Source organism: Mercurialis annua, linkage group LG1-X (assembly GCF_937616625.2).
Source record: "Mercurialis annua linkage group LG1-X, ddMerAnnu1.2, whole genome shotgun sequence".
In the NCBI taxonomy this organism is placed as follows: Eukaryota; Viridiplantae; Streptophyta; class Magnoliopsida; order Malpighiales; family Euphorbiaceae; genus Mercurialis; species Mercurialis annua.
This window is the reverse complement of record NC_065570.1, coordinates 63383570-63399820: the sequence shown is the minus strand read 5'-3', so window position 1 is coordinate 63399820 and position 16251 is coordinate 63383570. Positions and strand designations below refer to the sequence as shown.

Below are 16251 nucleotides of genomic sequence, written 5' to 3'. Positions count from 1 at the left end.
TGTTACAAATAGAAACAAAGAAATTCTTCTTTGAACCATCCTTTGTATGTATCTATATTTTATATATAAGATTTACATAAAGTATTATATTATATAATATAGTTTTCTTAAGTTAATCTTGTCTTTAATTTTGAATGGCAAAGTTGTGTGTTCTTGCTGTGTCTGTTGTGTTCTTGGTTTCTCTGTTTATTCATGGAAAAATAGCCATAGCTTCAAGAATTCAAGATTCATCATCAGAAGGAGAAGATTGGGGCTATGTTGAAGTTAGACCCAGTAAGTAATTCTTTTATTTTTATTCAAAAGTAAAATGTTTTCAGTTTCAGTTTCTTTATATTTGTATTGTTTTGGTTTGACTTTAAAATTCGAGTTTTGAAGGGTTATTTATATGATAAATTCACGAATTCTACGCGTTTTTGTAATTTAATCATGTTTTATAAAAGTTGAGTACACTATCTTCTTTTGGTGAATTGATGGAAAATCCGATGAATATTAATGATGTGGAAGCCGGAGTTGGCACGTCATTCACTCATCAAAACGCATTATTTCAAAAATTTGACTTCTACATGAGCAATTATATATCAGATTTCCAATTGGTTTACCGATCTGCCAGAAACGTAGTTTACATGTTTACTAAGTTCTTAAAAACATAATTAAATTATATAAAAACGTTTATATATAGTTAATGAAATTATAAAGTAAATAATCTATTTATTTTCATAGTGATGAAAATTTGTGGATATTGTGTTAAACAGAAGCACATATGTTTTGGTGGCTATATAGAAGTCCTTACAGAGTTGAAAATCCCTCTAAGCCATGGCCAATCATTCTTTGGTTGCAGGGTGGACCTGTAAGTGTTATTTTTTTAATCAATTTAGTTCTAAGTTTTCAGTTAATTATTTATCATCAAGCTGAAGATTACTTAATTGTGGGTATTTTTGGATAAAAATAAAATACAGGGAGCATCAGGTGTTGGTATAGGGAATTTTGAGGAGGTTGGTCCATTGGATGTTAATCTAAAGCCAAGAAATTCAACATGGCTAAGAATGGCAGATCTCTTGTTTGTGGTAATTAATTAATTCATTTATGCAATTTTAAGAGTTAATTACCATCACGAGATCTTGAGTTTAAGTTGGAATTATTATTATTTTCATAAATTTGAAAAATTATACTTTTCGTTCCATTTAATAAGTTCTAATTATTATCCCATTTTAAAAGTCTATTTTTTCGTCCCATTTAAAAAGTTCGAATCAAAATTTGTCAGATTTTGCCTCTTAATCATAACAATTAATTTTTATTTTTATATATATTTGATTCAGGATAATCCAGTTGGTACAGGATACAGTTATGTAGAAGATCAAAATTTATTTGTGAAAACTGATGAAGAGGCAGCAACTGATTTAACTATATTATTGGAAGAAATATTTAACAAAAATTCAAGATTACAAAAAAGTCCTTTACATATAGTAGCAGAGTCTTATGGAGGTAAATTTGCAGTCACTCTTGGATTATCAGCTCTTAAAGCTATTGAATCTAGAAAGTTGAAGATGAAACTTGGAGGTAATTATTATCTATTGTAATTATTTTCTAATTTCTTATCAATAATAATATTATAATATACTATATGCTAAATTAATTATAATTGTTATCTTCTGTTTAGGAGTTGCATTGGGTGATAGCTGGATCTCTCCTGAGGATTTTGTGGTATGTATAAATGTAAAACTAAATTGGGCATAAAGCATTTTTGAGTCCCTATAATTGTTCAGTTTTGGCATCAAATCCCTGCACTATTGTCAATATTGATTCCATACACTTTTAATTTTATTGACATTGGGCCTTTCCGTCACAAAAATTGTTAATGGTATCAATTCATACCGAAAAACCCAGTTAAAAAATTAAAGTTAATAAGGTTAAAGTAAAAAGAAAACAAAAATTCATTTTAATCACACTAACGAAGCGTGAAGTATATACACTTTATTTCTGTGACGAAAGGACCTAATGTTTGTAAAACTTAAAATATAGGGATTTGATATTGACAATGAAAATATATAAAAAAACAATACCTAAAAGTGAACAAGTGCATAGATTCAAATTTTTATTTGCCAAAAAATAGTAGACTGCGGCCATGGTATTTATATATAAAGAAAAATATTTGTAGTGTCTAAATTTTTCTAAATCTATCATTCAGTGCCTCAACTATTAAAATATTTCAAACGAGTAATTTAATCTTTTTTTATTACATGATTACTAACAATATTAAAATTAAATTTTTTTAAATTTATTGATATGATTAGCTAATTTGATGTTTCTCTTTTTAACACACTGGTGATCTAAAAATGATTCAAAATCTTAAAATGTTTTTTAAAAATAAAAATATTAATTTTATAAATAAAATTCAAGCACTAAAATAGCAATTTTTTTAAAGTTGAGACATCATAAATATTTTTTTAATATAAAAGTAACTAAATTTCAGCACATTACAAATGATGAAAGAAGCAGTATCATTATTTACTAAAAAGGTAAAATTTAATTGGACCTATTCAAGAATAATGTGATACATAAACTCCGTCTAAAATTTATCTATTTTCAGTTAATTATAAATGATATTCTATCTAAATTTTATTTTTCTGAATTTATCATATATATTCAGCTTTCATGGGGTCCTCTTCTCAAAGATGTATCAAGACTAGACAACAAGGGGCTACTAAAAGCAAATAGGTTACTACTACTCGCAACCTTGAAGATATTTTCTGTATCACTAAATTTATTTTCTCAAAAAAAAAAAAATTAAACAATTAAATTAAAGCTCATTAATCAGGAGTTTGCGTTCAATTCCAACCTAAGCATTTCAAATTTTTTATTTTTACAAAATCAAACTGAACTACTAAATTCGTTAAAGATGTATATAAATTTAAAGCGAGCCGAACTGGTCGGTTCAGTTGATTTTTCAATTCAGTTTGATTGTTCAATTCAGTTTCTACCAAAATATTACTAATTTTTTTTTTAATTTAAAATCAAACTAATTGAAAAATTTAATTTTTTTAAGCACAATATATTTGTGTACCTACAATTATACCACATTTGCCAAATATATCACAATTTTAAATTTTTGGCAGTTTGATCCACATATTTTCAAGTACTGGAAAATATATTCATACTTATTTTTTGGCTAATATGATGCAATGGTATACATGTTAAGTATATATGACACTTTTTATAAACGTAGACGTATAATATTGTACCATGTCATTTCTAAAGAAGTTGTGAATATATTTGATAAAGGTAGAAACAATTATATGGATCAAACTCATAAAATTTTAAAATTATAGTATATTTAGATATAGTTATAGGTAAATAAATATACTTTACTTTTTTAAATAATAACCAAATAAATCAAACTTATCAATTTGATTGAGTTTAATTAGTTTTAGTTTGGTTTGATTACACATCCTAGACATGAGTTAATCAATTTGTGGAAAAATGCAAACAGTTTAGCACAGAAGATTAAGCAGCAAATTAGTGGTGGCCAATATGTTGAGGCAACAAGTTCATGGGCTAATCTTGAAGGGGAAATTAGCACTTCCAGCAACTCTGTGGTAATTAATTAAAACCTGTTTTTCTCATTAATAAATAAGGCTCAATGATATAAAATATTAAATATTTAACGCCTTTAGATTTATCAATTTTGCCTAGTTTAAATGATTTTATTTTAATTATAGTTAAGGCTTATCAATTGAATAATTATATACAATTTTACTCACGTGATAGTTGTTGAATTAGGAAAAAAGCATTAGAAAATAATTATTCAACAGCTATCACGTGAATAAATTCCAATTGAGGTAATTCAATTGAACTAATTTGACAATAATAGAAAATTGCCTACTTAAATCGGTCTATAATGACAAATTAAAAAGATTTAGTTAATAGTATAAACGTTTGGTTTTTTTTTTTGTATCATTACGCTATAGAATAAATAATAAAAAACTTTTGTAATAAATTAAATATTTTTTGCTGTCAGGATTTTTATAATTTTCTATTGGATAGTGGAATGGACCCGGTAGCTCTATCAGCATCAGAATTATCACAAGTGACAGCGTTAAAGAGATACATGAGATACTTAAAATCTTCATCTCCTGCTGCCAATGATGGTGATATTGATACCTTCATGAATGGTGTCATTAAAACTAAGCTTAAAATTATCCCTACTAATGTCTCGTATGATTTCTTCTACTTCAACTAATTCATTAATTATTTTTTAATTATAACATATTTCATCATTAATAAAATAATTATATGTTTAATTACAGGTGGGGAGGACAATCAAATTCGGTTTTCAATTCTCTTGAAGGAGATTTCATGAAACCGAGAATTAGTGAGGTATTCTATTCTAAGAACTAGATTTAATTTAATCAATTGAGATCAAATGGATTCGTTTTTAAAAAATAGATTAAATAGATCCAAACAGATATTGAATAAGTAGAAAATTTGGATCTATTTGAATTGAAATTATAAATTTATGATTCTATTTAATCTTAATTAATGAAATTGGACTTACTTGATCCTAATCACATAAGTTTGTGAATCAAAATGACCATCTCCCTTATTTAAAGTTGAAAATATTTTGGTTAAGCCAACTAACTACTTTATAACTTATATGGACAAAATACGTATTTAGATCCCTATATTTGTCCACTTCCTGACATTGATCGCTATATTTTTAATTTTGTAAACATAAATCTATAAAAATAAAATGTGCATATTTCACCGTGGCAATGTCCAAAATAAGTTTTTTTTACTTTAATTATATTAAAATTTAGTGATTACATTTTTATTTTTGTTGGTATTATGTTCCAAAATAGATTTTTTTATTTGAATTGACACTATTAATATATTTTATAAGGAGAGATCTAATATCTATAAATTAAAAGTGTAAGAATTCATTATTAACAAATAAAAGTAGAAAATCCAAAGTCAAAAATATGACAAATGCATGGACCATTAATGCATTATGCCTTGTATATTAATAGGTTGTCTTGTAAAGAAAAAGATATGTAATGATTGTTGTTTATTGAGTGGATTAAAGGAATATAAAACAGATATTATCATCCTTTTTGTCAATAGACAAATAGGGTGTTGTATACCAAATTATAGGGTTTTCAATGAGGTGGTACTATGCTAGTGGAATTAAAATTGATACATTTAATTATAATTGTTCCTTTATTTTACAAATGGAAGATATTATTTGAAATCTCAACCAAAATTCATATTTTTATAGCTTCTGATGTATCTTAATTTAGCAAGCAAGTATCAAATATTATTACTAATGTTTGGAGATATTTTTTCAATTATTTTGTGAAATTTTGATAAAAAGAAATACTAAGAGCTTGATAAAACCTTTATTTAATTATAGTAGATGACAATGAAAGGTCTTTATCTATTTCTTATTTAAACCTATTTTTAAAAATATTATATAATTTTTCTTTTTGGCTGAAAGGTTTAAATCTTCTTCACATAAAATTAGATAAATTTCAATCTCATTTGCTATCTCATATGTTTATATCATTTTTATAATAGGTTGATGAGCTTCTAGCTAAAGGTGTCAATGTGACTGTATACAATGGACAAGTAAGATTATTCTTGATTTTATTTCTATTCTTTAAGCAACCTATTGAATAATTAATCCTTAAGCAATGGCTTTGGTCCACTCATAATTGCACATGATGAATAATTATATAATTTTATTTTCAATTTATAGCAAGTATTACTTAATCTCCTTTCTTTTTTTTTATTGTTAGCTTGATGTCATCTGTTCAACCAAAGGAACTGAAGCTTGGGTTGAAAAACTCAAGTAAGAGTTTATGAACTTCATTTACATTATAAATAATTATTTAGCAACATTCAGAAATTAATTATTGGTCAACAAAAAACGGAACTAGATCACAAAATTAAATCAAACCAATAAATTCGACTTAGTAATTATTTTTATTACTTTTATTTTTATTTTCCGATTGATATGGTTAGATTAAATTAGATTTTGCATATATAAAATTCGGTTTCACTTGATTTTTAATATAATTTTAAGTAAAATAACTGAACCAAACTGGATCAATCAACCAAATTGAATAAACTCAATTTGGTTTGATTTGGCAATTTTATTCCTTAACAATTTGGTTCAAGTTGGCTTTGAAAAAAAGTAAAATTTTATTTCGATTCAAATCAAATGGACACCTCTAATTATAATTGTTTAACTGAAAAATTAAGCATTGCAATCATGAAAATTATTTAATTGAAGTATTATCTGAATAAAACCTAGTTAATTAAAATTGTATCAAGATATATAATATTTTTAAAATTAATTAATGTTTTGATCATGTTTAGGTGGGTCGGGCTTCCAAATTTCTTGAACATGGAGAGAACACCTCTGTACTGTGGTGATGATAGCCTGACCAGAGGATTCACAAAGTCATACAAAAACCTACATTTTTATTGGATTCTTAAAGCTGGCCATTTTGTAAGTCAAAATCAAAAATTTAATTATACTTCACATCATCATCAAAAAGTTGCAATTTTTCATCTTCAATCACAGTTTTGCTGTCAATTTCACCATTATTACCATGATTACATAATTATTATATTATATCATTTTTTTAGGATAATATTAATATCATATAGTATAATGATTATTCATATAAAGCACATTACGTGCCTTTTTATAATATGAAGATTGAGAGAATAAAATTAAAAATAAGATGCAATGTATTCATCAAAAAAAGATAAGATGCAATGATGTAATGTTGTGTAATTTTTTGGTATTATACTACCAATTGGTAGAATTAGAGTAATTTTTTTTACTATATGGATAGTATTAGTCCAAGTGATAAAATAAACTTGTAGTGGCCTAGAATTAGAACTAGTTGTTTGGTTTCCACAGATTACACTGTCCTCTTAAAATAGAGATAATTACTATAATCTCCCAAATTTAAGTTTCAAACTTCCAATTACTATTTTTTCCTTTAGTTTGGAAAACTCACTAATTCCCCCTTAAATTTTACGTTTTATATAACTAAAATTTCCTTGCGAAAAGAGTTATAGTTTAAAAAAAAAAACTGAAATAGTAGGAAAAAAATATATTTTAATTTAAAAAAAAACAAATATAGTTCATACCTAAATTTATGTAGGTAATACTAATTAATCTTATAAAATATTCTCTTTTACATTTCTAGCCATTGAAAACCTAGAATAAATAAGCTTAAATTTAGGAGCGGGATTAATCAAGTAGAGTTGGCGGCTGTCCTTCTTACCGTCAATTGTCGTCGTTATTTTATCATGACTATCTTTTAAACCTTTTTATAATTATTTTATTTTTTAATGTTAAGTTATCAATTGATTTTTTTTTCACTAGTTTCCATTTTTTTATTTTCTAGCTAATTTCATATTATTTAAAAGTATAATAAAATAATTAAAAATTAGTACATTTTATGCTATGTATTGAATATGAAAATAAAATAGATACCTAATAATTCCCCCACTAGGATAATAGAATTTGTTTTGTCCGAAAACAAGCTGCATGTGACACTACCATGCACTCAACACATGAAAATATACATCACCTTTAAAATTATTAAAATATTTTACTAATTATTCACAAGAAGAAACAGGAAATATTAAAATGAATAGTAAAGATATATGTAGAAGAAAATTAATTAGTGGTATGAGCAAGTCAAATTTGTAGCTCATGGCATGACAATTCATTCATGAATAGGGTCCTTCATCCCCAGTTGGGAGGTAAAGTAGTCAAGATATTGAATTGTAGTATGAAAATATTAAATATTTCCCACTTGTTATGATAGGTTTATTATTCATATAGTTCGATTGACGTTGCATATAGCCATTAGTGGTACAAGTAGTTGCCATCCGTGTTTTAAAAATCAAATCGATGCTCGTCGGTTTTCAGTTTAATAAATTTAATCTGGTTAAATAAAATTATATTAAAAAGTTATTTGGGTTCTTTTTTTAAGATGTAGCCAGTTCAGTCCGGCCGTTCCAATTTCATCCTTTAATTATTGGTTTCAATATTATAATCGTGAAATTCTTTTATAGTGTGCAATCGATAAATAGAATGATTGTGTTTTTGATTTATTTTATATTTATATAAACTATGAGTTAAACTGTTAAATTAGTTTACATTTAATCAATATAAACCCTTTGTTTTAAATTTCAATTTATTAGGGTTCAATTTACTGTAACCCCCTAAACATTATAGTTTATTTTTTAATTTTCACTTAGTATTATTTTAATTATATTATTATTTTTGGGGGTTGCAGGTACCAGTAGACCAACCCTGCATAACATTGAATATGGTGGGGGCTATGACACAGTCACCGGCAGCAACAACAGTATCAACTTCTTCCTCATAAGAGTAAAAAGTTAAAAATTAGAGGACATAAATTGTTTGCAAAATTGTAAGCAAAACATGAAAAGAGTTGATGGGAAATATTTTTACTATTAACCAAAGCTGATTCAGATGGAGAATTACACAAGCAAAAGGATACAGTTTTAAAAATACCCCTATATTTTGACTTTGTTTTGGTTATATTCCGAATTTAGACCACGTGTCAGGACCTTTTTAGAGTGAAAAATCTCCGATTTTAAAAAATAGATACAATTGAAACTTAAAATTAAAAAAAAAAGTAAAATTAACAATTTTAAGAATGTGGACGTTATTAATTTATTGCGATAAGTTATTACACAACAAAAAAAAAATACATTGTTCTGTTGTTTTTATTTTTTTTGCTTAATTTATTATGGATCATTCTTTCCCTTTAAAATGAGCAATTACTAAATAGAAGGAAAGTTTTTGTTTTGACTAGGTCCGGACTAATTCACAAGAACTTCAAATCGTTTGAGCTCACTCACATAAGAGTAGAGATGTTCATTCTATCGGGTTAAATTAAAATTTTATTTTATTTTTTAAAGACATTTATACTCAGAACTGAACTTAATCAAAAAATTAAATTTTTTAATGTTGTCAAATCTAACCAAATTATATTTATCAATTAAGTTCAATTTTTATACACTCTTATAGTCTTATTTAGTAATGGTCCATCATAAATTCGGACTAGCCAAAAAAGATTATCTTAGATAGAAAATATGGCATTATTGTGAAAATCCTTTTGGAAATGTAACATGCATTGACCCATAAAGGTGCTTTCTCCTTTTATTTTCATGGTGTCCCATAAACCTTAAAATATCTCCACACGGCCTAAGCTTATATACTTTCCTTTTCAATTTTTTATTTTCATCTAAATTTAAGAAAAATAATTCTTTAGAGCGGGTTCATGAATAATATAGACCCAATCAATTATATGTAAAAAAATTTATATATTTTGTATTATAATATTTTATTTTTAATATTTTATTGGTTGAATTTATACATCATTCACAAATTTATTTTCGGAAAGAAATTCGGTGAATTAAAATATGTCATTGAGACACTGCCAAGAGTTTAAAAAAAATGATAATCAAAAATTCAAAACTCGAGCCCTATATATCCAATTTTCTTTTATTTTCAAACGCAAGTGAGTTGTTTAAACGCTCTCCTGATTTAAGAGGCCGCGCGTTCAAACAGTACTTATATATTCAGACATTTAAAATTAGAGGTTAGAGATTCATCCGTAAGGGACCTATAATATTCGAGCAAATATTTAAAAGCCAACCAAACATGTCCTTGAACATTAGAAAAGACCCACCACGTGCAATCTAAATTTTTTGTATATTTGATATGATATATTTGTATATAAAATTCACAATGTAGATCGGGTATATATTTTATTTATAGATCTAAATCGATCAGCTGCTAATTTTGTTTTGTTTTTAACTCCGCTGCTAATTTTATTTATTTACACTAATTTCTTTGGGTTCATCAATAAAATATAAATAGGTTTTACGTAAGAAATTTCCATTTTTATATTTCCATTTGACTTATATATTTTATTTTATTTTTAATTTCCTTTTGTGGTCAATAGATATCAAGATTTTTCTTCAACTAGTTAACAAACCCGAGAAAAATAGCCTTCATTTTTGGGTGTCTGTTACATTATTCACAACAACCTTACGCAAAACTTATAATTATTTCCTTCTTCTCTTTTATTATCTTTCTTTTTTCATTTTATTTTTAAGTACTTCTCCAGATTTTGATTCTTTTTGTGCAAAAGTATAATAATTCCCCTATATTTATCTGACTCTTCTTTTGTTAAATTCTGTCAGAGAAAAAAACTCAGAAAACAAAATTTTTAGTACTTTAGTTTGCATAACTACTGTATTAAAATAAATTTTAATTCTTTTTAATGGAAAAATTTCATCTTCTTCATCTTTCTGTTCTGTTGCTGTTCTTGCCTGTACTTAATGGAGAATTAATTACAGAAACAAAGGTAAAAGATGGATTAGAAGAATGGGGTTATGCTCAAGTTAGACCCAGTGAGTACAATTTATTAATTCTTTATTTTTTTTATTAAAGCTTTAATGATTTTTCTGCAAATGTATTAATAAATCTTGAATTTGTATTGCGTTTTTAAAAATTAAATTTCAGAAGCACACATGTTTTGGTGGCTATACAGAAGTCCTCACAGAGTTGATAATCCTTCTAAACCATGGCCTACCATTCTTTGGCTTCAAGGAGGACCTGTAAGTAATTTTAGCTACTTAGAACGGAAACAGAAACGTCTAAATAGAAAACGCTATATTTTATAAGAATATGTTGGAAATATAGAATTTTTGGAGTTTCAGAAGCGTTTTCGAAAATGAAAATACAATGCTCGAAAAGTTTGATTCAAGAAATTTCGTGCAAGATGAGCTATTATACGGAGCGAATTTGGCCAGATTTTGGTTTTTCTTTTCTAGTTACTATATGTCACGGAAACATAAACGTTTAAATGGATAATGGAGAAAAAAAACAGCGAAAATGGCTTATTTTATAAGAATATACTACAAATATAGAGTTTTCAGTGTTTCGAAAGTATTTTTGAAAGTGGAAATAAAACGTAAGATTCGACAAGTTTCCGTGTTATATAGATGAGTTATTATCTAAAATGAATTTGGTTTTTTTTTTTAATTATTTGTAAGGAATTGTTTGATTTTGCAATGCAGGGTGGATCAGGAGTTAAAATAGGGAATTTTGAAGAAATTGGACCATTGGATAGTGATTTAAAGCCAAGAAATTCAACATGGCTTCATGTAGCTGATCTTTTATTTGTGGTAATGAACTAAGATAATTATTTATTACTTACTATTATCTAATTAATTTATAGCATTTATAATTGGATTAATATATTTTTTTGGATATTTTTTTAGGATAATCCAGTTGGAACAGGATACAGTTTTGTAGAAGATATAAATGTATTGGTGAAAACAGATGTAGAAGCAGCAACAGATTTGAGTGTATTGTTGGAGAAGATATTTAATGGAAATAAAAGTCCATTGTACATTGTAGCAGAGTCTTATGGTGGAAAATTTGCAGTCACTCTTGCCTTATCAATTGTTAAAGCTATTGAAGCAGGAAAATTGAAGCTTAATTTTGGAGGTAATTCATTTCTTATACACTATTTATCGTTTCGGATACAAAATTTTATTTTTAATAATGAAAACTTTAAAATAAAATTGTATTGTTGTGTCCTATTCAAATGTCTCGTTTTCCGTATCTGTGTCCGTGCTAAATAAATTTTTTAAGACCATATTTTTTTTAACAGTTAATAATGAGTTTCTGGATATTTAGGAGTGGCATTGGGTGATAGTTGGATCTCCCCTGAAGAATTTGTGGCAAGTATTTTTCATTTACATTTGCATAATTAATTTCTTGTATATATGTATTGTTTATGTATATTTTAGGGTTTGATAAAAAAAATGTAAATTTTAGGGTCTTTTCTTCTAAAGTAATAATTGAACATCTTAATTAATCTTGTTTAGGCTTCATGGGGCCCTCTTCTAAAAGATTTATCAAGGCTTGATACTAATGGTTTAAAGATTGCAAACAGGTATCTACAATACATTTCTTCAACTTCTTGATAAAAGAAAATTAAGAGTAATTAAGATTAAAGAAAATTACTACTCCCTCCGTCTCAATAGAATTGTCCATTTTGAAAAAAAAAATTGTCCCAAAACTCTTGTCCATTTTCAAAAAATAACTAACGTTTATATTCAATTTTTCCATATTACCCCTATTTAAAATCTACTAATAAGTAAATTAAAAGTAAATTGCAAGTGAACTTTATATTAAATAGGGATATGACAAAAAAATAAGAAAAATTTTATAAAATCTATAAACAATAATTGCTTTTCTTAAACTGTGTGATAAAGGGAAAATGGACAACTCTATTGGGACGGAAGAGTATTATTTTTAATTTATTTTTAAAAATTTATTGTTTTTCTTTTGACTTTTAGTTATTAGATAACCAAAATCAGAAAAGAACAATGAGTTTTCTAACAATTAGGGAAAAAATACAATAATTTTTATTTAATCTATATTTGAACATTAATTATCTTTTTGTTGGTAAGAAATTAAATATCCAATTCAATTAACAGAATAACAGAGAAGATTAAGCAGCAAATTAAAACCGGTCTTTTTGTCAATGCAACAACTTCATGGAGTGACCTTGAAGATGCAATTTCCTTTAGAAGCAACAATGTGGTAATTTTTTTTATTCATTTGCGATTTTCTTTTGAGTTATTTACATATTAATTCACAAATTTTATATGTTTTTGTTATTTAATCACAATTAATAAAATAGGAAAATTTATACACTAACTACCATTTTTTAGCAAATCGATAATAACGATTGAAAATCCTAAGAATATTGATGATTTGAAGGGCGGAGTTGGCCACGTTATTTACATATAAGTAACTATATACCGAGTTTGCAACCGTTGTATCGATTTGTCAAAAAAAAAATAGTTGATATATATATATATATATATATATATATATATATATATATATATTTACCATTTATTTCACAAACATAATTAAATTGCAAAAACGTATATAGTTCGTGGATATATTTATATAAATAACCCTTTTTTTACGTAATTTTAATTTTTCACTTCATTAATTATTATCCGAAATTCCTAAAAAAAAAAACTTATTGGGTTGCAGGATTTCTATAATTTTCTTTTGGATTCAGGAGAATCTTCATCATCATCATCATCTTTGACAGATTCAAAAACAACAACATCAGGAAATTTAAAGGGAATTACTGCATTAAAAAGATACTCTACATATCTAAATTCTTTGAGCTCTATTCCTGGTTCTGATAGTAATGCTGAAAAGGATAATTTAATGGATGTCATACTTAGAAAGAAGCTCAAGATTATCCCCGACAATTTCTTGTAATTTTCTTCTCTCTCTAGGTGATATTTAGGGTTAATAATTACAAAAAAAAATTAGGGTATTTTATAGTTTTAAGGCCAAATGACTAAAATAGGCCAAATCTTTTATGAAAATTTCACAAAAATCCAAACCTTTCAATTTTATCCAATTTGTCTTGAAACACATGATTTCGTTTTAATTATGTCCAACTACTGAATTTTGCTTATGTGGCGCTGATGTGTGGCAATATGCCACAGCAGCGAGATGTAGGCGCCATATGAGTAAAATCACGTAGTTGGACATTATTGAAACGAAATTATGCGTTTCAGGACAAATTGGATGAAATTGAAAGTTTTAGACTTTTGTGAAATTTTCTTCAAAAGTTTAGCCTAGTTTTAACACGAATCTTTAACTTTAGCAATTTAAAACACATTGTAATTCGTAATACCGGATAATGTTTTAATAAAAAATATTGATATGTACATTGTTCTCTGCGTCCACATCAACATTTTTTAACAAAACATTATTCGGTGTTTTGACTTGAAAAAAATTGATAGTTTATGTTTTAAATTTTCAATATTAAAAGTTCGTGTTTACAAAGCACGCTAAAATTCGTGATTTTTTTGCAATTAGTCCTAATATTAATAATTAATATACAACTTATTAATTAAAAGGATAATTACTACTAATCCCTGAATTAGGTAAAAGAATATTATCTCCCCTATATTTGTATATATCAATGTTTTCCCTTTGAAATTTTAATTTATGCAACTAAAATTTCCTTGTCAAGGGATTTCGATTATCTAATACCTAAATGACAGGGGAAACAATATTTTTTTGAAATATAGCAAAACAACAGCAATTATAACCTAACTTTAGGGGTTGATAGAAATTATTTCTAATTAATATAAGATCGTTAGTAAAGTGAAACTCGTATGATAATCAACTATCTATATCGATCAATCACACATGATTTTGTTGTTGTTTTGCAGATTTGGAGAGCAGTCAGATAAAGTTTTTGATGCAATGCTTGGCGATTTTATGAAACCAAGGATTACTGAGGTAATTCGATATTTAATTAGGTGATAATTACTTGAAACTTGCAATGTAAAACATTTTATTGACATATTAATATATTTCAGGTTGATGAACTTCTTGCTAAAGGGGTGAATGTAACTGTATATAACGGACAGGTTTTAATTGACACCTTAATTTATAATCTATTTATATTATGATTTAATAAAAAAATGCTATTATTATTCAATATCTTATATGTATATATTGTTGTTGTGTTTTTTTTGACAAAATATTGTTGTTGTGTAGCTTGATCTTATATGTTCAACAAAGGGAACAGAAGCATGGGTTCAAAAACTCAAGTAAGAGTATATGATATTTATACATAATGCATTAATTTTTTTTTTTTAATTTTGTTGATTATTAGTATTTATTACATATTTATTGTGGTCAATTATTATTTAGGTGGAAAGGGCTACCGAATTTCCTGAGCCAGGACAGAACTCCCTTGTATTGTGGTGAAAGTAAAAGTACAAAAGGGTTCACCAAGTCATATCAGAATCTGCATTTCTATTGGATTCTTAAGGCTGGCCATTTTGTAAGTTCCGATAAGAAAAAAAAGTTAAATCTTATAACTATTTTAATTATTTTAAAAGTCTTTATATATAAAATTTAAATACTTTTTCAAAAATTCTCACTAGTAAATGAATCAAAAAATAGTAAATGAATCACATTCAGCCATATAATGTTTATAATTAACCAATTTAATGATTTAATTTTTTTAAAACTTTTTTGTTTCAGCAAATTTGAATTGAAATGTTATTAATCAGTCAGTTTGATTATGTTATTAAAAACATAGAGTATAAGAAGCTCCATCATTGATATTTAATAACATTATAGAAGTTATACTCTTTATATTGTACATCAAAAAATTTATTTAAGATGAGTCTGTTTAATTCAGCTATTGTTGCTATTGTCGTAAATTTTCTGATTTATCAAATGAAATATAACAATTCTTTCAACAAAGAGCCATCACGATCTCTAAACTTACTAAATGTGGATTAATTGATCATGACTTACAAATTAAAAAAACGCTCATAATTCTTATTTCAACAGTTTAACGAGGTTGTTCCAATTTGTTCAGACCTCCCCAACTTTTAAATCAAGCTTGAGGAGACTTAACATTATTGTCAAAATGTAGTGTAGATATGTATTGAGAGGAGAAATTAAGATGAATATTGCATGGATTGCAGGTACCAGTAGATCAGCCATGCATTTCATTAGAGATGGTGGCTACAATAATACAATCGCCAGCAGTATTCAAAAGCTAGATTTAGGAAAACAGTTAATAAAGGCAGAGGAAGAGAAGTTTGAAATTTTGTATTACTATGATGTTACACTTCTTTTCTTTTGAAAATTGTCTTAGCCAATTCACAATATGTAAATTTCTTGTCTACAACACACTTTTTATATGTTCTTCTCATTAAAAAATTATTTTTAGATAAAATATTATCTTTACAATATATCTTAAATTGTTTTAGAGAAACACTTGTCTAAAACATGATCCAAAGGACTATTTATCACACAGAGACAGGCTGGTGGATGAATTTGATTATAATTCAGTAAATAAAAACTAATTATTTTATAATAAATTAAAAAACCAGACAAAGGCACTTCAAAATAAAATAAAGAACTTGTAACTTGAAGGAAGTCGAACCGTAAAATGCACTCTAGTTGGAGGGACTTCGGAATGTTCGGGTTTTAGAGCTATTTCCTTCAACGTTCTCAAACGTAGACTGCCCTTATTAAATGGGAGGAAGTGGAAACCTAACGAGTCTTCTCTTCTCTCTCAATTCGTATTTTTACGGGCATAATTTAAA

The 16251-nt window shown here is 26.5% G+C and overlaps 2 protein-coding genes across 2 annotated transcripts; both read left to right on the top strand.

Annotated features, from left to right (window-relative positions):
* Nucleotides 1-8562, top strand: LOC126685161 (serine carboxypeptidase-like 51). The gene is made up of 13 exons (XM_050379539.2): nt 1-273; nt 753-847; nt 957-1064; nt 1317-1557; nt 1658-1701; nt 2648-2715; nt 3488-3593; nt 4016-4212; nt 4305-4374; nt 5572-5622; nt 5793-5845; nt 6376-6508; nt 8322-8562. The coding sequence occupies exons 1-13, from the start codon at nt 135-137 to the stop codon at nt 8412-8414; spliced, it is 1398 nt and encodes a 465-aa protein (XP_050235496.1). The 5' UTR covers nt 1-134; the 3' UTR covers nt 8415-8562.
* A 1572-nt stretch (nt 8563-10134) lies between these two features.
* Nucleotides 10135-15878, top strand: LOC126685177 (serine carboxypeptidase-like 51). Its single transcript, XM_050379540.2, has 13 exons — nt 10135-10473; nt 10586-10680; nt 11143-11250; nt 11347-11575; nt 11768-11811; nt 11959-12026; nt 12574-12679; nt 13145-13377; nt 14350-14419; nt 14500-14550; nt 14681-14733; nt 14837-14969; nt 15625-15878. The coding sequence occupies exons 1-13, from the start codon at nt 10344-10346 to the stop codon at nt 15700-15702; spliced, it is 1398 nt and encodes a 465-aa protein (XP_050235497.1). The 5' UTR covers nt 10135-10343; the 3' UTR covers nt 15703-15878.
* The last annotated feature ends 373 nt before the right edge of the window (nt 15879-16251 follow it).

Bases quoted from the DNA above. Each gene is read 5' to 3' on its own strand.
- LOC126685161 (XM_050379539.2), top strand. From the start codon at position 135: ATGGCAAAGTTGTGTGTTCTTGCTGTGTCTGTTGTGTTCTTGGTTTCT. The intron at 2,716-3,487 runs GTTACTACTACT...AAATGCAAACAG, and splicing joins GGGCTACTAAAAGCAAATAG to TTTAGCACAGAAGATTAAGC. The intron at 4,213-4,304 runs GTATGATTTCTT...GTTTAATTACAG, and splicing joins ATTATCCCTACTAATGTCTC to GTGGGGAGGACAATCAAATT.
- LOC126685177 (XM_050379540.2), top strand. From the start codon at position 10,344: ATGGAAAAATTTCATCTTCTTCATCTTTCTGTTCTGTTGCTGTTCTTG. The intron at 11,251-11,346 runs GTAATGAACTAA...ATATTTTTTTAG, and splicing joins TAGCTGATCTTTTATTTGTG to GATAATCCAGTTGGAACAGG. The intron at 11,576-11,767 runs GTAATTCATTTC...CTGGATATTTAG, and splicing joins ATTGAAGCTTAATTTTGGAG to GAGTGGCATTGGGTGATAGT.